General features: G+C 40.3%; 1 protein-coding gene across 1 annotated transcript in view; it reads right to left on the bottom strand.

Annotated features, from left to right (window-relative positions):
* Window positions 1-23,798, bottom strand: part of G3BP1 (G3BP stress granule assembly factor 1) — a 39,098-nt gene extending 15,300 nt beyond the window's left edge. The window contains exons 1-6 of the mRNA XM_024576843.3: window positions 23,669-23,798; window positions 8,410-8,522; window positions 5,238-5,319; window positions 4,676-4,849; window positions 2,157-2,247; window positions 1,186-1,279 (exon numbers count right to left, since the gene is read on the bottom strand). Of these exons, the coding sequence (XP_024432611.2) occupies window positions 1,186-1,279; window positions 2,157-2,247; window positions 4,676-4,849; window positions 5,238-5,319; window positions 8,410-8,504 (536 nt within the window). The 5' untranslated portion in view covers window positions 8,505-8,522; window positions 23,669-23,798. The remainder of the gene's footprint in view (window positions 1-1,185; window positions 1,280-2,156; window positions 2,248-4,675; window positions 4,850-5,237; window positions 5,320-8,409; window positions 8,523-23,668) is intronic.
* Between the last annotated feature and the right edge of the window lie 197 nt (window positions 23,799-23,995).

Raw genomic sequence — 23,995 nt, 5'->3', positions numbered from 1 at the left:
GGGGGAAGGGCAACTGAGCTGTTCAGTGGGCAGTTTCAGTTTTGCAGGATGAAAAGTCTAGAGTTGAGTTGTACGACCATGTGCGGATGGCTAACACTACAACACAGTACACTTAAAAATGCTAAGAAGGTAAACTTTGTTATGTGGTTTTACCACAAAAAAACCTCTCATAGTAAATAGGAGAAAAACAACATTAATTATGATTCAGAATAGTTCTTAAACTTCCACATGAATCAGTCTGTTAGTGCTGTAGGTGTTTCCCCCCCTGAAATTCTAATTTGGTAGGTTTGTGGTGCGACAATAAATCATTTCCAACCAACAAGCCAGGTAGGTACTGTGGTTATTTCATCAGAACACCTTGAGAAACATCTAAAAATGTCCTTTGAGTGTTGAATATTACTGGTATCACATGGCCACAAGTAAATAGTTTATTAATTTCTATTCCTATCAAATACATTTCTATTCTAGTTACAGATTAAAACAAACAAAAAAACCCCCAAAACACCTAAGATACTGTCATGCGTTTACTGTCTGAGTTAATTAATGAAATTCTTTACTGCTGCAAATCATGTCTGAATTTCTATCAATTTACACCTGATCTCTAAATAAGCCCTTGTACACTTTATATCCCCCGCCAAAACACTTAATGCAGTGGCTCGATGTGCTAATTACTCGGTAAGAAATCCCAACTCTTGCCCTGGCTGGTGTGGCTCAGTGGATTGAGCGCCAGGCTGCAAACCAAAGGGTCATCAACTGAATTCCCAGTCAGGGCACACGCCTGGGTTATAGGCCAGGTCCCCAGTTGGAGGCACACAAGAAGCAACCACACATTCATGTTTCTCTCCCTCTTTCTCCCTCCCTTTCTCTAAAAATAAATATATAAAATCTTAAAAAAAAAAAAAAAAAAAGAAGGAAATCCCAACCCTTTTTCATTTACCACCCAGAAAAAACTCAGCCAAAAAGCAACTGAAGATACTATGTAAGTAGTCCTCATAGAGCAAATTACATGAAACAGATTATAGATTTTTGAAGCTCAAAGATACCAAAAGTAAAGCCTTCCTGTTGGGAAACTATCCTTACTTTCCGAGATAAATCTGAGAATGCACGACTGCGCTCCAAGAAAGCAAAAGACCGGACAACCCAATTCTCACGCAGCGCCGGACAGACGGACAAAGCTCTCCTTACCCGACAGGCTGATCGTAGAACGTTCCAGGATCATCAGGTGCCACCTCAGGTGTCTGCTGTCTTTCTTCAGGTTCCTCTACTTCTTCCTCAGACTCTTAAGTGAGAAAACAGGTTTTAAAGTAATCCGTGCTTACTTAAGTACAATAGTCACCACAATAAAAGGGCAGCAAAGTAAGAAAAGCAGATGTATATTCAGTAAAACGATGGCACAGCCTGTAAGGACAGAATAAAGGCAACTACAGTGGCAGGTTAAGAACATGGAATCTGAAGTCATACTGCGAATAATCCAATACAGGCTCTACCACCTACCTAGCCATGTGATGGCCCCAGACAAGTTCTCTGCACTGCAGTGTCCTAGTCTATTCAATGGGAGCAATAGCACCCACAGCACTTCACTATAAAGCTGTCGTATTGGGTAATAAACGTAAAATGCTTAGAGTCATCTCGCCATACCGAAACTGTTCTGAGACAATTATCCCTGGGTCTCTCGTGTGTCGACACATCTTGCAATTGAGGCAACGGCTATGCTTTGCTCCAGACTATCTTTTAAGAACATTTACACAGCAAATCACCTCGGAAAATAGTATGTCCCTCCAGACCCAAGGGCAGGCATGTTTCCTGCCCATTCTAAAAGATCTGGGTTCTCTAAACTTAAGGCTCCAGTCTTGTGATGCACCCTGTTGCCATACAGGTATCATCCAGACTTCAATGTCCCATGGAAACTGTGACAAAAATGCTACGACTCTTGCTGTAATAACCTGTCTACTTCTGACTTAGGAGTTTTATGTCTTCTACCAATGTCCATGAAGCAGAATGACTTACTAGCTTCAACTAGGTTAAAAACTCAGGCCCTTCATATGTCTTGAGAAGCAGAAGTTATTAACGAAGAATATAGACTATAATGGAAACATTCGAGAAACCCATATTCTGAGTCAACTGATGCCACCAAAACATTTAGGCAAGTAACTTACCCTCCTGAGGCTCAGTGACAAAGCCACCAAAGACCTCATCTTGGTACCTGAAGATATCATTGTGAACGTAGAACTTATTTGCAACAGAGCCCTGCAATGCCAACAAAAAGTTTTTACTGTTCAGCAAACTTTTAACAAGCCAAATCACCCTACACCAGCGGTTCTCAACTGAGGGTATATTATCCCCCACCCCCCAGGAGCCACTTGGCAGTATCTGGGGCATTTCAGTCTTTGCCACAAGCAGTGCAGCAATTGGCAACTACTGACTAGAGGGCAGGGATGCTGCTAAGCATCCTTCAAGGCACAGGACAGCCAGTCACAACAAAGACTTAATTCAGCCCAAAATATTAACACTGCCAAGGCCAAAAAGCCCTGCTCCACATTACGGCTGTTAACAACTACACTCACATACGTGGCTTGCTTTAAATACCACCAGATGGATACCCCAAATCAACAAAGCTTTAAGTATGTAAATGCCACAGCCACACCTCACATCATTTCTTGGCCAATAATAAATGCCCACTGCCAAATGTGAGAGCTTTTTAACTCCCTAAATCTGTATCTAAGACTACTGATACAAGCACTCAAGGGTATGAAAAAGTCTGCATACACCAAATTAAGACACTCTTGAATCTAAATCCAAGTATGTCAACTACTAGTTAGTTATTCAACTTCTAAGACTGTTTCCTAATAATCTGTAAAAAGAGACACCACCCTATTCCTCAGAGCTGAGTTTTCAGTGAGACAGTTTATGGAACAATGCACTACATACTAACGTGATACTAGATTCTTCCTCTTTCATGCCCCATGTATCCCGTGCATATCTAGAAGTCCATCAACAGCTTTCCACTGCAGATAATCTAAGCCCTCCTCTAAAAATCATGACTAAAGGGACCTCATGTAATTTTTCAATGAAAATTCAGTTACTTTGTATTCAAACAGTAAAACGATAGGGGTTTTAGATTCATGATCTGAACAGAAAACCACCTAAGAGTAACACTAGAGAAAACACTCCATCAGCAAGTCCTTCCCGAACCACTTCCACATGCTCATGCGCACAGGCTTCCCGCCCTAGCTCGGTGCGGACCCACTGGGGAATGGCGCAAATGCCACTGTTATTCCACATAAACCCGTGGCCCTTCCACAATCAGCATGAACTAACAAGAACCAGCACTCCTCAAAGAAACAGCTGATTCCAGGGCTGGGGCTGGAGCAGTGGCAGTGATAGGTGAGCCCGAAACACCTTGTGCCACAGAGTTACAAAGTGCTCATACATATTTATGTACACACAGAAGCCAGCTTAAGGAGGTTCCCACTTAGCATGTCTGGAACATTTTAGATATCAATATAAAGATAGCAATGCTTTAAACCCATTAGATAAACAAAGACTCCATGAGTGATAACAGAGAAAAGGCAAACTTCTTCACAGCAGAATACCAACTAATAAACCCAGAATGATACAGTCAAATAATCATCATTTGTAACCATAAGAGTAGCAGTTGGTTCCAGCAAGAATCACCAATTAATGCAAAAACTAGTACGTAAGTTTGATGAAGAAGAGGGATGGTATTTGCAGAGTCTCAAAGAACCACCCACAATTTACTTACTAATGAGAAAAGCAAAAATACTAACTTCACAGTGGCAAAGCCTGTTGACCATCACCTTAATTCAGTAACCAAAGTTAACATCAATAATGGTAAAGTCTGGCCGGCTAGCTCAGTTGGTTGGAGCACTGCCCGGATAGTCCAAGGTTGCAGGTTCAATCCCCGGCCAGGGCAAATATAAGAAACCAATGAATGCATAAGTAAGTGGAACAACAAAGCAATGTTTATCTGTCTCTCAAATCAAATCAATAAATAAAACTTAAAAAAAAAAAAAAATGAAGCAAGAGCCTCCCTAATGTGAAGCACTAGAAGACACACAGGCACGCAGCCTAAATCCGATCACGCGTACCAGACGACACAAACTGAGGCCTTCTACAAAGTAACGGGATCGTGCCCCTGCAAAATACCAGTGCCACAAAACACAAAAGATGAAATAACTGACACAGACAGAAGGAGACTGAAGAGCCATCACGGCTACACGGTGTGGAACCCTAGACCCAATCATGGACCAGGGCGGCGGGGGGAGGGAATACTGCAAAGCACAGTATTGGGAAGATAACCAAAAATTAAACCTGGACTACAGACTGGTAACTGTATTACATCAATACTTCACGAATCTGTATTATAGTGTGGAAGAGAATTCCTTAGTCTCGGAAAATGTTCAAGTACTGGAGGATGACTAGGCGTGATATCTCCAACTCACTATCAAATGGTTTAGAATTTAAAGTGAAATAGAATACTCTCTAAAATAGAAAACAATTATAAACGTGTGGACAAGTGTTGACAGTGGCTCCAGGTAAAGCGTATGTGGGAGTTACTGTATTATTATTACAACTTTTTTGTAAATTTGAAAATTCAAAATGAATCGTTTTTAAAGAGGTGTTTCTTTTTTCCATACTGTTTCTTTTTTCGTACCTCGGGAGCAAGGACAAACGTCTGCATGAATCTTCTCAAGGCCTGGTTGTTATTGGAGAGCAGCCCCATCACCTGGACCACCACACCGTCATTCAGAGTGGCATGGGCATCGACATGGCGAATCTTCGTGTGGCAGTTGGTGAAGTTCTGGGACATCACTTTCCTGTGGATTTCCTAAGGAATGGAGGAATGGGTTAATGCCTTCGCTGTAGGCAATCTCCACAACAAAAACTTTCCAACACGAGGAAAAAGAATTTGCATGTTTAATTACATACCACACAGACCCTATTCTGATTTGTCTTTATAGAGTTTATTTGAGCCAAACTGGTGAATATGCCAGGGAGCAAAAAACCTTCAATATATATATCATACAAAATGAACAAATGTGACATCATAAGCATTCGATAACTATATGAACCAAAGTTACTGAATACCTAAATTTCTACCAAGTTGAGAAAACTGATCTTTAAATATCAGCAAACCTATTAAGCATGCATCTGCCTCAATTTTAAGGGTCATTTTCTAGTTGCTCAAGAGCCCACACGAAGCTTCGTATGCTTACTTTCTGTCCATAGACCGCATCTGCTGGCTTTCCATTCGAGTCCAGTCCCCCGTGGACATAAGAGGAGTTCTTTCCATAAAATCTGTGAAGCAGAAATATAATTTACTCATCACCCCCAAGTATCCTAAGACCAGGTATTTATTTCTCACATTTGGTACCCAACTGCCTCAATGGCAGCCTCTTGGAAGCAGGAGTGTGCGTTCTATCTCCTCCTTGTACGCAATCACGGAGTCACCCTGCGTGCCAGTAAGCACTGCTGGATGGGGACAGATTTGGTCAAGTAGGCAGAACGCTTGTTTCACAAGTCACAACTGCCAGGGTTCAGGGCAGGATGATCATGGTGGGAAGGATCTCGTAAGTTCATGTCAGGAAGGCCACCTAAAATAAAACGAAAGTTCCTGTTTTCAATCATGAAGAAAACAGGCAGTTTTGATGTGAGGACATCTATACTCTCCACAGACTAGGAGAGTCCTTCTGACCTAAGAATACATGTGAAAAATTCCCATTAAAACCCAGTAACTCATCCCACAGGTGGGTTTTAGGAGTTGTTTTTAATAATTCTTGCTGATGCGTTACAAGCAGTAATCCCTGTAGCTTTCATTCTTCTCCTCAACTGCCTGATTTCATTGTAACGCTATACTGGATCAGGAAAGCCAACGGAGGCATAACCACACCACCACACTATAAGGATTTGATATCTGGATTCCAGGTAAACAGTTTTTCCCAAATAAGGCCATACATGCTATTCTATACCCTGACTCGGCCTCCCCCGGTCCCCCAAAAGGGGGGAAGATCTGGGCCCATAAGACCCCAAGTATATCCTCTAATTGTTAAAGTTATTAAAAGGTTGCACGTTAGCCAATGAAATCAGTTCACTGCTGGCTAAGCTACTTTTCATTGTATCTAAGATGTACCTCATAGATGAAATGTGGGGAAAAAAAAATGCCTTAGAATCAATAAATATCAGTATTGACAAGACACATATGAATATACTGCATTCTGCCATGTAAAATGCAGAATGCGCACGTTTTTGGCCCAAACTTTTAGGAAAATCATTCATTTTCATTTTTTAATTCAATTTTTTATTTATTTACGTTTAAAAACAAAACTGATGATCATATTCCAGGGTGTTATTTTGTATAGAGATATCGTTATTGCTTTCTAGAGTTACACTTTGAACACATAGGCATAAATAAAAGAATTATATAGATAAAGAATTAGTACTACCCATGTATAACGTGCAAGTTATGTTTTCCCTCAAAAATCTGGGCAAAAAAGTGCACATTATACACCGTAAATGTACTTGGTTAGTACTTGGTTAGTTTCTTCCAACCCCAGCTCCTTTTTACATTCAAATTTACCTAGCTTCTATGGGTACAGAGTAAAATTTGGACCTAAAACACAACAGAAAAGGAAAAGAAATCTGGAGACTTTTTCTATCAGTAGTAGTTATATGAATACTGGCATTCTGAACTCCTTAACATCTTTATCTGCAAAATGAGGTTAACTTTCCCACAATGCTTTACTAAAACGTTTTGGAAAAGATCAAAAGGAAACAGGTGAAAGTATTTTGGGAACGGTAGAGTCTTAAAAAAAATAGAGCGACATTTTCCACTTTCGCAGTAAGGACTCAAAGTCAGCTTATAGGGAACCCCTCCCACACTGCTGGTGGGAGTGTCGAAGTGGCGCGGCCACTGTGGAAACAGTGTGGAGGCTCCTCAAGAAGTCAACACTAGACCTACCATATGACCCGGTAACTTGAAAATACTTACTTGTAAAGATATATATACATACCCCTAAGTTCCCTGCACCATTATTCACAATAGCCAAGACATAGCAACCACCTAAGTGGCCTTTGGTGGATAACTGAATATAGAAGAGGTGGTACATATATACGATTCAGTACTACTCAGCCATAAAAAAGACAAAGTGTTGCCACTTAAAATGACATGGACGGGTCTTAAGAGTATCATCCTAGGTGAAATAAGTCAGCCGGAAAAGGACAAGAACCACCACTTCACACGTACGTGGGATATAAGACATAAAGCAATAAACCAAAGAACAAACTCATAAAAACAAATGCAATGGTGGCTACCAGAGGGTAAGGGCGGGGAGGAAGAAGGTGGCAGAGGGGCCAGACACAGTAGCAGAGGAGGCTTGGGCTGTGAGCACCCGATGGAGTATGCAGGTGTTGCATTAAAGTTGTACACCTGACATTTACATAATGTTGTTAACCAACACCACCCCAACAAACTTCATTTTAAAAAATTGAATACAGGGTTCAGCTGGGGTGGGGTGGAGGGATGGGGAGAAAAGACATACAACTGTAATTGAATAACAATAAATTTTTTAAAAATAATAAAAAAATTTGAATACAGTAAAAAGAAAATCTATAAATTTTCTTTTGCATCTAATAATCATGTGTTATCCAATATACAAGCTGGTCAAAGTAGAGAGGAAAACCAGTTCTTATCCAGCAAACACACATTTTGGAATTTCTAAGAATTTCAACAAGTCAAACACACTTAAGAGTTATGTATAATGAGGCACTGTTTATAACAGGAAATAATGAAAACAATTCATAAAATAAAAACTCTGTGGGTATTAAAATCAATGTGAAACTTGTATAACCCATGTAAAAAGACCCCAGATTATCAAATAAACTAAAAGATAGTACAACATTTACATATACACAGAAAAACTGTTAGCACAGATTTACTTCCACATTTATTTCATTATCTGTTTAAATTTATAACAAGCATGTATTGTTTCCACTAAAAAAATAAATAACCCCAATTTTTAAAGCACATCCACACAAAAGTATGTTAATACAACAGTCTTCAATATTCAACACATTCCTACTAAATATTCATGACTCATCAAAAACAGCAAACCAAAAAATGAAGACAAAAGCATGAATATTACACCTTTACGTTTTCAGGTATTATTTTTCTGATAATGTATAAGTTTTGGTAACTTAGGTCTAACTTTTAAATTTTATTTGTATATTCTATTTAAAATAATGCCACTTTAACAACTGTAACTTACTGGCACTTACACCAGCTCTATAGAGCAACAACCCTACAAGGTGCACAAGGAATGAGAGACTCTCAAGGGTAAGCGCCCACTCGCTCAGAAACGGCCTCTGGAGGCGCAGGGGGGCCGCGCTTACCTGTGCAGCATGTCCGGGGCCTGGTTCAGCAGCGTGTAGTACTGTCTCACGAACTCCCGCCCGACCAGCAGGGGACTAGGCTTCTCCATAACCATTGCTTTGGTCAATTCAACCTGGAAAGGAAGTTAAGTATGTTCAACTAGAAAGATCAAGTACTACATAAATGGAAAAAGTGGCAGGGGAGAAGCTAATCATTTAACTGAAACCAAACCAAAGTAAGATAAGATCACTTTAGAAATTCGTGGTTTTAAAAAGAAATAATTATTATAAAAAGAAAACCCACAGACCAGGTAAGACTTCATACATTCAAATTTATTGCAATCAGCTAAATACTGCGAGAAAAAAGAAACACTACAAAGAATTAACTCATCGTTATTCCTAATACTCAATTTTCTTACACTAAATATAAGAACCTCATAGGCACGTATTTCTAACATGTATCCTATCACAGTTTTCTTAAGAGTGCTCCAGTGGTAAGAGTACAAACATATTCTTATTTACGAGAGTATTTCATTCGAGGGTGACAAAATCAAACAGTAACTAGAGCTTAAGCATTCTGGCACACACGATCACATTTCTAGTCAAACTAAGAGAAATATTTGGTATCTTTATAAACAAAAACTAGAAGTTTTAAATATGCTTTATTCATCCTATAGCGGGACCAAAAATAATCTGAAAATAATATGGGTACAAGTTAACAAACAAAATGATTTTCACTCAACAAAATAATCACTGCCATACCAAAATTATCATGGCAACTTAAAGTTAGCACCTTTGAGTGTTAAAAAATGCACCCAACAGATACTAAGTCCTCAATCATTGTCAGTTATTACTCTAAAAGAAACTTTTTAAGGGTATGATTTTGTAACCACTCCCCTATACACTTGAAACTAATGCAAAATAGTATTAATGTAAATTGTTTTTTTTAATGAGCATTCTTTTTTCACAAAGATTTTATTTATTTATTTTCAGAGGGAGGGGGAGGAAAGGAGAAAGAGAGGGAAACATCAGTGTGTGGTTGCCTTTCACGTGCCCCCCACTGGGGACCTGGCCTGCAACCCAGGCATGTGCCCTGACTAGGAATCGAACCACGACCCCATGGTTTGCAGGCCCGTGCTCAATCCACTGAGCTACACCAGCCAGGGTTATTAATGTAAATTGTAATCGAAATTTTTTTTTTTAATTAAAACAAAAAAAAGTAGAAAGAAAACTTTGAAATGGCATTTGCATGAGATAATCTCAACTTTTCATTTAGGGAGATAAAATTATCTTCAATTTAAAAGCAAACAGAGCAATATATACATATTAATTACAGTATTAAAAAAGGAGACATATTTTATTTCTGTATCCTTAAAGGACGGGCAAAATAATTGAATTTGGTTGGTCATTTCCTGCACAAGCAATTTGTGGAGGTATGTTTATCTTCATTAAGTGTGTTTACTCAGCATTGTTAAATATCTGTCCCACTTACTACTTGTTTCACCAAAATCTAAGAAATTAGCTGAAGGCCTATTCATCATTTTCCCCAAATTACAGCCACTATGGAATGGATTCCCAGTCACAATGGAGAGCAGTTTGCCTGCAGGCATGGTTATGAGGGTACCAGTAACGAGAATTTAGACCCTAACTCTTACACTAATAAACTTAAAGTAGACTAACCTGAGGCAGAATGAGAAATTACTGTATTTCCCCCCCTAGCTCTTGGTCCAGAAAAAGATACTTTCAGATGTTCTTACTGATCCTAGATTCTTCACAACTTAAATTACAGGTGAACATGAAAGGTTCTTAACAGCCATCTAGCCTGTGATTTTTTAAATGTGATTTATTGTGGTTACTCTGGTTAACAAAAGCATACAGGTTTCGGGTGCACAGTTCTACAACACGTCATCTCTCCACGGGACCATGTGTTTACCACCCCAGGTCGAGTCTCCGTCTATCACCATTTACCCCCCCAACGCCCCCTTCTCCACCTCCCCCCAGCAATCACCACACTGTTGTCCGTGTCCCTGAGTTTTACCTATGAGTCTGTCTCGGTTTCGCTTCTTAGTTCATTTGAAGCGAAAAAAGTTCATTTTGTTCAGTGGAGGCCGCACAAGTGAAATCACGGTGCTTGTCCTGCTCCGATCTTGCCTGTGGTTTCTGCGTTTTAAGATTTCCCATTACTTAAACCAGAGCAGCTACACTTTTTCATACATTCAAGTTCCCATATAAATTTTCCTTTTTTAAAAAACTATTCTTGTTTATGCTATTACGGTTGTCTCAATTTTCCCCCTTTGCCCTCTTCCCCCCGGCCCACCCTCTGCTCCCAGTCATTCCCCACACCGTTGTTCTGTCTACGTCCATGGGTCACTCACACATGTTCAAATTTTCCTTTCTTTAAAGGGCTTAGCTATTATTCTACACAAAAACCACTAACATCTGACACAACCTCAGTTAAAAGGAAAAATCCAATGTGATTCCATGACATCCTCAGATCTCACAACAAATTTCAAAAATGGAAAACCAGTTTCCCAATTCCTCAGAAACTGGTAAAGTTAGTATCATTTTTATTCCATTTAGCTCTATTTATGCTTTTTTCTAATGTACTGAGACTGAACAGAGTTTTGCGTCCCTGTCTGACCCGAAACAGACACTGTGCCCACAATGTAAAGAGCACTGCAAAGGGAGCCTCCCAGGAGGACAGACACACCAACCAGGGCGCAGTAGGTAAACTGCTGTCCACCCAACTGCACTCGCTTCTCTGCGGTGTCGTCTGCTCTTACTCCCTAGTCAGCGTCACAAACGTCATCATTACTGCACTCAGTGACATCCACCTAACTTCACCCTTTAACACTGCCAAGTACTGTCACCGTACTATACATTTCTAAGTAATGTGTCATCGAATACTAATGCTCACAACCAACCTTCCTAGGCAAAAATGGTGAAAACCCTTTAGGTTGTATATCAAAGGTAAGAAAAATTGAACCCTACAGACCACTTCTAGAACTTCTCCTTTCCCTTTCTTTGAGATTGCCCAGATAATTCAAATTAAAAGAATTTTAAAAGCTCATTCTTGGTTTGATTACACCATTATCATCACTATTTTATCTCAGGTCACTGCCACAAAGCCAAGTAAGTAAAGTTAAACATTTATATGCTAAATTTACCATCTCATTTGTGGATTTTCTTTAACTGCTATAATTCTGAAGCTTGTCGGAGAAATCCCTATCATTCACCAAGTTTCCAAACATTAATTTTATTAGTTTAACATAATTGAATAGTTTGGAAACTAGGTTCTCAGTGATCATTTTTGAATTTCCCAAGCAGATGGTACTTTATTTGGGGTTGAAACTTTCAAGTTCAGGAACATGCAGTATAGCTTCGTTGAAATAAAGGCACCAGTTTTAACGTCAGTCATCAGGGCTGCTCAAGGACCTGTGCAGCCTCCGAGGCTCACGTTTCCACTACCAGCACTGCACGGTCCCACTGAACAGAAGCTCTGGCTCTTGAAGTCTCTGCCTTAAGCTCGTCTGTACTAAACACTGACCAGTGAGGGCAAGGGAAATGACTGCGGTATGTAAAAATAATATTCTTGTCAACTGTACTGCGAGATAGAACCGGGAAAAACAGAAAAGTAATATCCCATGTGACTGAATACATAAACCATTTTAGTAAAAAGAACTATACTGCTTCACTGTTTAAAAAAACAAAAGAGGTTGATTCCAAAATTTAAAAAGCCAAAGGCTTCAAGAATTCTACATTAGTTAAGAAGAATGAAAGTTTTGTCCTAAATGTTACATTTCTTGAGAGTTGAGATCATTTCCTACATAACTTTCTAGTCCTAACACTAACTATCTGACACATGAGAGGAAATAAAAGTTTTCTTTCAGGAGGTTAACATTTTATACAAGCCAGATGAACTTCTGACCACCCACCTGTCGGGCCAAACCGTCAGGGCCTGCAGAGTTCAGGTTAAGACAGCAGGTACGACGCTGCTACCTGACGATGAAGGAAAGGCCAAAGAGAAAACTAGGGTACAGTGTGAGAAGGCACTCGCCCGAGAGGGCCTCGACCGAAATGGTCACAGAGGCCCTGGTCAGCATGAGAAAAACGCATGTACTGGGGTAGCTGCCTGTGCACAAAGGAAAAACTTCTCAGACTGAACCCATACATTCTATAATCTTGTTTGTAAATTATGCCTTGAAAATTCTAAAGAAAACATGCTTCCACATTTTTTAAAAAGTCTGAAGACACCATAAAATGTATGGACATAATTAAAACCACTGAACTATCCGAACTACCCAACAGCAACAGTCTGCAAAATGTTGAGGGAAGTCCTCGGGTATTCCGAGGCCATACACTGAAGGTTTTGGAAACGTGCTTGTCTGTTTAATAACCATTTTCAGTGAAAAAAGAAAATATTGGCAATTTGAGCCCAACAGATCTGAGTCTAAATGGACAGACTCAATCCTAATTAGAAAAATCTTATTTGGTAAATCATCTGTCTGAAACCTTCATCTTCCTTTCTGGCCCAGACCTAAAAAACAAGCTATGCCAAATAGGTGAACTAGTGTCATACCTCCTAAGAGCTAATCTTTAATCTCACTCTTGCTCACCAGAACTCTCAATTCCATCAAATCTAAAATAATGAAAGTAAACAAATGCAAATGGATTCCTCTCAGCAAAGCTAGAGTTTTGCCAGTTACTGATACATTGTGACAATTATAAACTATGAACATCAATGAAAACCCATGTTAAAAAGTTCCAACATATTCTCCCTCATTTACTAACACTTCTGGAACACTGTCCTTTTAAAAGAGGTTTACAAATTTACACAACTATGGAGTCCGGCTGTTTCCAATGTAACAGCATTCGGCAATGGATGCGTTAGTGGTCAGAAAATGAAGCATGTAAACACAGAAATCAGGAGTAGGAAACTAGTTTTACTATTTCAATCCCCATGCTGATGAGAAGAATTCATAAAGGAAGCCACTCTCCCAAGACAAAGTTGTTAAACAAACATTCCAAATAATTCCAATTTGGAGATCACTCCCTTATTACACTGTTCTTACAGCAACAGGATAAACCTTTTAGGGTTTATATTAAAAATCACTCAAAATATATTCCTGGGGGGCTGGGTGGAAAAGGTGAAGGGATGAAGCAAAAACAACAACAAAAAACTCATAGACACAGACAACAGTGTGGTGATTCCTAGAGAGAGAGTGGGGTGGGGGGAAGTAGAAGAGGGTGATGAGGGGAGTAAATGGTGACAGGAGACCTGACTTTGGGTGGTAAACACACAATACAATAGACAGATGACTTATTCCAGAACTGTATACTTAAAACCTACATAACTTTATTAACCAATGCCACCCCAATAAATTTAATAAAGTTTTTAAAAATAATATTCCTAAGAATGATATAAACTAAAATCATTACAGTCTAAAAAGATCAGAGATGAAAAGAATAAAGGGAAGAGGAAAATCACTCATTTTTCACTAAAGGACGTTTACTTTCCACTAATTTTATATCCAAGTTTATAATATTCCCAGTACTTGTGAATGCCATAAAATCCCAAAATTATACTCTACGAAAGAGGACAGGAAAATATATATTTAAACAATTATACTTTCCCTTAACATTTTTTTCTAGAAATACTGAAAAGGTGCTAGACTAGGGGAAGGGAACAGTTCTTGACCTCAAGAACTGAAAAAAATATCCACCATTTAGAAACCCTCGGGGAAACCCAACCTCCCTCCCCTGCTTCTGCCCTCCCCCTTGGTTTTGTCCATGTGTCCTTCATAGTAGTTCCTGAAAACCCTTCTCCCCTCTATCCCTTCCCCCCTCCCCTATGGCTATTGTTAGATTGTTCTTAACTTCAATGTCTCTGGTTATATTTTGTTTGCTTTTTTCTTTTCTTGATTATGTTCCAGTTAAAGGTGAGATCATATGGTATTTGTCCCTCACCACCTGGCTTATTTCACTTAGCATAATGCTCTCCAGTTCCATCCATGCTGTCGCAAAGGGTGTAAGCTCCTTCTTTCTCTCTGCTGCATAGAACTGATAAATGGACAAACTGTGGTACATCTATACGGTGGAATGCTACTCAGCAATAAAAAGGATGAGTTATAAAGCCTTTCAAAGACATGGATGAATCTTAAGTGAATATTGCTAAATAAAGTAAAATATAAAGGGAAAAAAAAAAAAGGAACCCCCAGGGAGAGCCCTGGCTGGTGTGGCTCAGTGGACTGAGAGCTGGCCTGCCAATCTAAGAAACCCTCAGGGAGAGAAAGACAGTAAACATGACCTTCTGGTCAGGGCCCAGTTTCAACTTTTCATGATGCGGGAAGTTTTCTATCTGGTTACTTTCTCCAACTCTCAGGGCAAAGGTCTAAGAGCTTAGCATTCGCCTAGAAACACTTCAAATTTTTCTTCTGTCTTTAAGACAGACTTCACATTTGTCTTAAAACAGATTATCTGTGTACCTTGTTTTTTTTAAAGGACTTTAGCAGAATATTTTCTGATCAAGTTTTCCAATTTTAGGAAGGAATTTGCTTTTGGCTTGTGATACTATAATTTTTCCAACAGTATCACTCTGTGTTAGCTTCAGGATCCTTCGAAGCCAACAAGGAACGCTTGATTAAGGTAGTTCACAACACAAAGAGAAAATCTGAGGCAATAGAATTGGTTATTAGTTACCCATACAGACTGAAGAATGTAATTTTTATACTTTTCTTCCCTAACATGAAAAACAGTATCACCAATGTGTTATTCTAGAAATGCATAAACATATGGAAATGCTGAAGATGCCTCGTAGATTAACATAATCATTGACTCATTTTTGCTGGATTGACCGATATGAAATACCGCCTTAACTTTCAAAATGTCCACTTAATGCCAAATTACTAGATTACAAGGCAACTTTAAAGAAATTCCCCATCAACAATTTTGCACAAGTTTACAGAGAAATGTTAAAGGTGCTTCCTCTGAAGGGCTGGGAAGCACAATGAAGACAGACCACACATAATCCACCTAAATTACTTTTAATTTTAGAGCTTACTCAAACAAAATCAAAATAGCAGAAGGCCTTACTAGCTCATGATATGTAAATGCTAGGTTTAAGTTAAAAAAAAATGCAGCATCACATAATAAAAGATTAGTATGCAGAATGTGTATAGAACTTCTATACAAATCACTTAAAAAAAAAAAAAAGGAAAGAAAGAAAGAATAACCCAATAGAAAAATAGGCCAAGGAAATGGAACAGGGAATTCTCAGAAAAGTAAATGGGCAACAAACAAAAGATTAAGTAACCAGTAAAATGCAAATCAAATCTATCACTTCTCACAGGAGATTTCTCCCAAAATATTAAAATGATACCAAACCCTGGCAAGCAAGTCAGGAAAAGAGAGCCTGCAAAAACCGTGCAACTGGTACAACCACAGTTGAGAGCTATTTTGCAGCTGTCCTGACAAACTCAAAAGCATCCTGATGAACCTGGCAATTCTCTTCTAGACAGATATACAAGAGAAACTCACCTGTTTACACAAAACACAGAGATCTTAACTGCCACTCTAGCTAAAACGTAAGCCAGGGAATAACTGGAACTGGATTAAGTTGTGGCTTACCCACACTGTGGAAGCCTCCGCATCTAAGACAACCCCCTGGGGCACATACAGATGGCACTGGAGAGTGGCGCTGCTAATAATCATGCCCAGTTTAGTGGAGTGAATCAGGACTGCCCCTGGGAAACCAAACAAGTCACCCTGTTTGTAGCGGTCACAAAGTCAGCGTGGAAGAGATCCCCAAAACAATGCTAATTGTAAAGTCGATAGCCAAGCACATACTGTATGACAGCCGTAAGTGTTCAAAAGTCGTTTTTTTAGTATACACAAAGCAATACCAGACATTGTTCACAGGTACATACATAAACTTATTTTTTAAATAATCCGGATGAAAAATAGACAGATCCATGGACTGGAATACAGTTAAGAAATATACCCAGAAGTGCAACAATTCAGTAGAAAACGGGCACTCTTCCACAAACGGTGCCAAAACAATTGCACACCCACCTACAGAAAAAGAACCTCAGTTTGCGCCTCACGTCATATTAGAATTTAACTTGAAATGGTGTTTGGTAAAACCTAAAACTGTAAAACTTCTGGCGACAATGTGCACGACCCTGGGTTAAGCAAATATTGTAGATACAACACCAAGAACATGGTCTCTAAGAAGAGAAAACATGAACTCTACCAACATTAAAAATTTCTGCTCTGCAAGACACTAGAGAATGAAAAGGCAAGCCAGACTGGGAGCAAATACTCACAAAGCATTTACCTGATAGAAAAACAGCTCTCCGAATTGAGTAACAACCCATAAAAACAAATAAGCACATGAAAAATGCTAAGCATCATTAGGAATTACAGAAACGCAACTTAAAGTCACAGTGAGTCACCTGCCACTGCACACCTGACAGAACGACTAAAATTTAAAAGGCTGCCCACACAGTGCTGGCCAGGATATCACGGAAACGCAATCCTCGAGCACTGCTGGTGGGAACGGAAAGTGGTACAACCACCTCAGAAATGTCGGTAATTTCTGTAGGTTTCTTTATTTGTAAGAGCCAAAAGCTGGAAACAAACCACATGTCCATCAACAGCGGAAAGGATAAACGAAGTGTGGTATACTTACCGAACAGTACTACTCAGCAATTAAAATAATAAGGCACATACTGTATGATTCAATTTACATAAAAACTCTACAAAATGCATCTAATCTTCAGTGACAGAAAGCAGCTGATGTACTTCTGAGGGCAGACAAGGTGGGAGCGGGCAGCAAAGAGAACTGCAAAGGGGCCTGAGTGAACTGTGAGGGGCAGTGGGTATGTTCTTGATTGTGGTGATGGTTTCATGGGCACAAATGATGCCAAAAATCACTGCGTTGTACATCTGACATATGTGCAGTTTACTGTATGTCAATTTATCACAATAAAGTTGTTTTGTTTCATTTTGTTTCACCCGCCAATAAAGTAGCCTGAAAAGATGAAAGGTCGTCTCAGGAAGAGAAATGATGGAAACCTGTACAGGGAAAAAAGAAGTCAGCCCTGGCTGGTGTGCCTCAGTGGATTGAGTGCCGGCCTGAGAACCAATGGGTCCCAGTTTGATTCCCAGTCAGGGTACATGCCTGGGAGCGGGCCAGGTCCCCAGTAGGGGGCGCATGAGAAGCAACCACAAATGTATGTTTTTCCCTTTCTCTCTCCCTTCCCCTCTCTGAAATAAGTAAAATTAAAAAAAAAAAAAAAAAAGTCAAACACGAAAGGGTGATACAAAATGTTAAATGTCAATTCTGAGTACATGGTATTTTAAGTGCTATCTTCTTACTCTATTTTAATTACTTATCAAAAACACTAAGGAAAAATAAACAAGGGTTTGTGTGTACTAACATGAATATGAATTGTAGTACATTTTGCTGCAAGATTATGCTACGTATGGGAACACTGGAAATTTGTTGTAGCTACTTAAGAAATGAATGTTTTCCCAGAAGCTAAGGAAACTTTCACACAGAAGCCAATGTCTGTGCTCAGAGAAGGGGCAGGATCACCCCCACTGGACCTGCTGCTCAATCTATTTTCTAAACTCTTCACATTCGCCACCTGTCGCCTCCCTTCAAAATTCTTCCCGACAGCTCCTTGGAGCGATGGTTGATTCGAGGACAGGGCAGGAAAGTACAAGACGAGCCTGAAGCACCTGGTAAAGAAAGAAAATGGCCCTGGCTGGTGTGGCTCAGTGGATTGAGTGTTGGCCGGCAAACCCACGGGGTAGCCGGTTTGATGCCCAGTCAGGTCCCCAGTAGGGGGTATGCAGAAGGCAACCACATATTGATGTGTCTCTCCCTTTCTTTCTCCTTCCCTCCTCCTCTCAAAAAATAAATAAATAAAATGTTAAACAAAAGAAAGAAAATGTTAAAAAAAAAAAAAAAGGCATAGAGGAACATGATCATACAAAGGGCATGAGACCTGACCAGCGAGGCTCAGGTTGGTCGGCTGTCGAGGTGACTGGGTGTCGTTCTGGCCACTGGTCTGACTCCCAATCAGGGCACGTGCCTGGGTTGCAGGTTCAGTCCCTGGAAGAGGCATTTTTGACGGGCAACCGATCAATGTTTCTCTCCCTCTATTTCTCCCTCCCTGTCCTCCTAAAAATAAATAAATAAAATCTTAAAAAGAAAACAGAGGGGGCACAAGAGCCAAAACTGGAACAACTTGACCAATAAAGTAAGTAAAAAAAGCAGAAATAAATTCAGGTTAACACTGGATTATAACCCAAAGAATAAACAAAGAATAAAATATCCACAAAAAAATCAATAGGTAAGAAAATAAAGTCTTAATAAAAAGTAAATAAATGGGGGAGCAGAAACAGCTCTTCCTTGCTGCAAAGGCAGAAAGGAGGGAAATAAAGAATCACCGTTAGAACAATGCTCTAGCCGCAGGCAAGACCCACTAGTAAATGTTAAAATTAAGGGGAAAACTTTAGAGAAGCAGAATATTCGCATAGCTTCAAGGTGTCTAGAAAATACAGTGGCAGCTTTAATGAATGTTCACAAATTCAGTCTCCTCACTTTTAGTGACTAGCTTCTAATGGAAAGAATACATGAAGGGGAAAACTTCTAACCTGATGGACACCACCTTCATGAAGTGATCAAGGTTAAATTCAACCAGTAATGATATTATGTACCCCCCGCTGTAATACGGCTAAGTCACCTCCGCGGTATTCTTCCTCCAAATCCGTAAACTCGGTCTACTCATAACACCAGACACACCCAAACTGAGACCTGAAGTGTCAGGGCCATAAAGACAAAGGAAAGACAAGAACTGCCCCAGACCAGAGAAGAGACACTAGGGAGACATGAGGACTAAGTGCAGTGTGGTGTCCTGAACTGGACCTGGGAAAGGGGACATTAGTGGAATAAGTAAGAAAGCCCAATTAAGGTCAATCATTTAACAGCATTTTCTCAAGGTCGATTTCATTTTGATAAATACACGATAGGGGAGATGTCCCCATTAGGGAAGTGGGGTGAAGGCTATATAGGCTGTCTAGGCATTTCAACTCTTTTAGAAATCTAAAATTTATCTCAAAAACAAGTTTTCCCAAAAGATAGAAACTTCAAGATAAACATTAGAAAACAACAATTCACAAGTCTTTTCTTGGTTTTTAGCATCCCTTTCCCACACCGAAATGAAGTTAGCCCAATTGGTTAGCTCAATTGGTTAGAACTCAATCGGTTAGAGCATCATCTCAATACGCCAAGGCTGTGGGTTCATTCCCCAGTCAGGGCACATACAAGAATCAATCCATGAGTGCATGAGTGAGTGGAGCAGCAAATCTCTCTCTCTCTCTCTCTCTCTCCAGTCAATTCTAAAAAGTCAGCTGGGTTTATAATTGAGCAACAATCTGTTCTTTCTCATCAAGACAAAAAAGCCACTATGAAATTCTTAAAAACCTAATTTCCCGTCCTTTAGACCTCACACTGCACACATGCTTGAGGCACAGCCTAGGACAGGTGGGGGTCACATTCCCACCTTCCAGGTCCGGACTTCTTCAGTGGTTTTGAATAGCCAGCATGTATCCATCTGCCTGCAGTTCCCTACTAGGCACACAAGAGGCTTTATAAAAGAGTTCAGACAACTATTTGGATATCAGATTATCAGTTGTCTCTTAAGTAAAAACATGAGAACACCTAAAATATGTGAAAGCACTTTTAACATATGTAAAGGGCTATGCAAATATAAAATAATACTGTTATATGACCACTTAACAGCCACCAAGGATGACATCCCTACAAAATGTGTCCCATCCAGGGAGCCAGCTTTCTTTCTCTGAATCACCTAATATTTACTCTTTATTAAATACCTGAAATATCACACTCAGGCGAAAGAGCTAATGAGATTGGCCAGAGGACAGAAGGGGAAGTCTGTCACATAAAGACCTTATTTATTTTCTAGGGCCACAGCCGGTGAAACTATTTCACATTTACTTTGTTTATAAAACCCACTCTTCATGTATCAATTATTAGCAGCTCTTCATCATTATCACCCAGCTTGCAATTTAGCTTTCCCAATCAAGGCCAGACAAGGTGTCCAAAAATATGTAATACAAAACAAAAAAATACATGTATTTAAACAGAAAGTTTATTTCTGAGATTTAAAACCATAAACCTAGTTAACTGCCACAGTGTGATCACCAACTACAAGTGAGATTACAGTTGCTGAGTCTAAATTTAACTCCAAGGCTGGAAGGGCAGTACTGCACTAAAGGTTTCTGCCCACTGGATGTTGACTGCCGGGGGGGGGGGGGGGGGGGGGGGGTGAGTGGCATGGCCGGGGTAGGGTTTTTTTTAACCCACCTACTCTGAACGTTATCTCCCTTCGTTAAGGTCAATTAAGTTTCGTCCAAAGCAGTCTTAAAGCACAATTCAATGAACATACAATGTGTATATAAATTCTGAAATACTATTTTTTTTAAAATTATTTGTTGAAAGGTCAAGTGGGTAATTTTATTACACTGGCAAAAACAAACTTGATTTAGGTAACAAAGTAAGCTTTATATAAAATTTCATCTTTTATTTAAACATTGCCCCTCCTGTTAACCGTATACAATTCACAAACCTATAAAAATTCAAAACGAACCCCTGCCCTTTATTTTCTATGTAAAGTACTAAAACAAGTTAAAGTAAAAAAAAATAACGTAAATTACAAAAACTGCTGCAAAGTAGGTCACCAACAAACATTACCAAATCTCCCGATTGTTTCCTTAGCAGACTGTCAGCTGAGAACAGCAAAGTGAATTAAATAAAGAACAAAGAACTGCCTACTTTTCTACCCGTTAAGAGAGGTACAACAGCTTAGATTGAAAGGATTTAACAACAAAAGTAACCTCGGACTTGGCTGGGAATCAGGGCGGCACCCAAGTCTTGCATTAGCATATTTTTTCTTTAATTTATTTGTTCCTGATAAATGAACACAGGAGAGAACAGCTAGGCTACCAATTGGTGAAATAGCAGTTTCCATCTTCCTGCCCAACTGATAACCACTTGCCTGAAGCCAAGAACTGTTCTTTTTTAAGAAGTATTTGATGAGAAAAGTAACAAAATTTTCCCTCCACTAATGCATTAAGGTGATTTCATTGACAGCAATGATAAAATACTCAAGCAATGATAAAATTAGACTCAAATTTAAGTTTAATTATATCGTTAGAGTATTTTAACATTTGATCACTTAAAATGCTAATTCAATAGTTAACCGGTAGAGGCAAGTAAGTGGAATTGCTACAGAAAGGCAAGCTCCAGGGAAAACAATGTTATCTTCTAAAGCAATCTGTTATTTATGGTAACACCAACATAGGTACAAGTTGTCAATACAAAATTTCATTCATGTATCTATTGCTTTCTGTTCAGAAACACCAAAATTTGGGGGTAAATGGAAACACAAATATTAAGCATCCTCATAGTTTTTAAACTTACTTACAAGGATTAAATTGTGTGTTCTCTCTGACTGCAAAAGTCAAGACCAATCCCAAAAAGTGTCTCAACAAAATAACTTTTTTTAAAAAAAGGTTGAAAGCCATTCCAATCAAAATTAATTTGGAAGGATTAGTCTCAAAACTTTTATTGTAAGTTTTAACTCAAATAGAGACGCCTCCCGTGTAAGTATGAATTGGCCCAGCAACACAGGGACATGTATCATTTCATTAAGCCAGGGCGTAAAATGGCTTTCAAAAAATTAAAATATAACTCTACTAGAAAAATACAAACTCAAGTCTTTGAAAGTGTCTCCTACGTTTACACAGGAGCCACACAGTAAATGCTAAACAATGAAGTAAATGCAGACAGCCTGTCATCCACAGAAGACCCCAGCTCCCTGCGCAAGGGTAAGATTTCCAACACACCTCACTCATCCCCAGTTCACTTCGCAGAAGCTCCACAGAGGTGAAATTTACACTGTAACTGAGCACCATCCTCTCTTTCCATTCCAATTTCAAATTTTAACCTATACATGCTGGCGAGATCTGAAAGTCATCACTCTGAACCTCATTTTCTTCCAATACAGAACGAGGAAGTTAAACGATGTTCTCCAAGGTCTTTCTCAAAAATCTGCTTCAATTTTTAGAAAAAGACAGAGAAATGATCCAGGGCTGAGTATCAGAGCCTAACTTCCTGCTGGCGGGAATTTCCCATCATCATGCTTTGAGTTTCAAATCTGACAAGGAACGCTGTCCATGTTCACTTAGACTGACTTCATTTTACTCTCTACGTCCAAAAGCTTTTTAGGGCAGCACAACCATCAGCTATCTGTGCGAATACATGTAGAAAGGAAGCACGAATGCTGTCTTTTCCTTTGTCTTTAAGCCCAAGTCCAACCCTGGTCTCCCTGGAAGCCCAGAACTGGCTCAAGTACAAATGCCGCTGCAAGGCTGCAGCAGTTGGACTTCGAGGCTAATGCTGTCCCCAGGGACTACTATTGCCCTGGAGCCACATAGAGCGCTGGAACAAAGAAAAAAATGGGCCCGGCACCTAGCAGTCAGGCGACCTGGATTCAAATACCTGCCCGTTACCATCTGCATGCCTTTGACCATGTCACTCCATCCCTGGGCCTCCGAGTCTGCTGTAAAATGAAGAAAATCATCGAACCTACCTCATCAGTCGTTGTGGAAGTAAATGCGAGGCACACAAGTTGCTCAATACAGTGCCTGGCACACAATGAGAGCTTAGGAAAAGTATTAGCTATTAGCACTTACTACCCATGCACTCGTTGCTCCCCCTGGACTCCCTGTAAAACCAAAGACCAGCACTTCTGCTTCCCAGATCAAAAAATCCTCACTGCATTTTCGTGTCGCTCCCACCCGTAAGTAAAAGCCTCTCCTATGGCCCAGGCCAAGCTGGAGCACCTTGCCAGTGGAGGAGAGACTGCTGGCGCGTGGAGAGGCAGGCGGGAAATGCTGGCGGGACGGCTGCACGGGGCCCCAGGCCCCCGAGATCGTCCTGGGGCCCGGGCGGCGGCCGCAGCTCGCTCTCGCCCCGCGTGGCAGTTGGGCGCGGCACGCGCACGCGGCGGGCACGGCCACGCGCGCAGAAGGTGGGGGGGATGGCAGGGGACCGAGGCTCCGCGCGCCCGCCCGCGGCCGTTAAGGTGGGGGGGGGGGAAGCCTAGCATGAGCGCTGCTTAGTCTTCTCCCTCTCACAACCGCTGCAGCTGATACTCGACCCCAGGGTGCCCATACCCCGGCGTACCTGCGCGGCTGAGCGGGAAAGGAACAAGCTTTGCTCCACAGCTCTTAGGAAGGGAAAACACCCTCACGCAACTGCGCCCGCACACACGCGTGCTCCGTCGCCGGTCTATATAACTGCGACTCAGCCTAACTTGTTGCGACCAAGTCGGGCAGGCTGATGACCAATCCAAACTGCGTCCTCTGGGCTCCTCGAGCAGCAATTGGGTATTGACTCAGGATGAAGGCGTGACTCTTGATTGGCTTTGACTCATGCCTATGAGACTGTGAAGATCTCGTTTCCCTAGTAACGGATTGACACAGAGAGAGGCCAATTACTTAAAGTTATAGT

This window comes from Desmodus rotundus, chromosome 6, assembly GCF_022682495.2.
Source record: "Desmodus rotundus isolate HL8 chromosome 6, HLdesRot8A.1, whole genome shotgun sequence".
Classification (NCBI taxonomy): Eukaryota; Metazoa; Chordata; class Mammalia; order Chiroptera; family Phyllostomidae; genus Desmodus; species Desmodus rotundus.
This window is presented reverse-complemented; position numbering and strand designations above follow the sequence as displayed.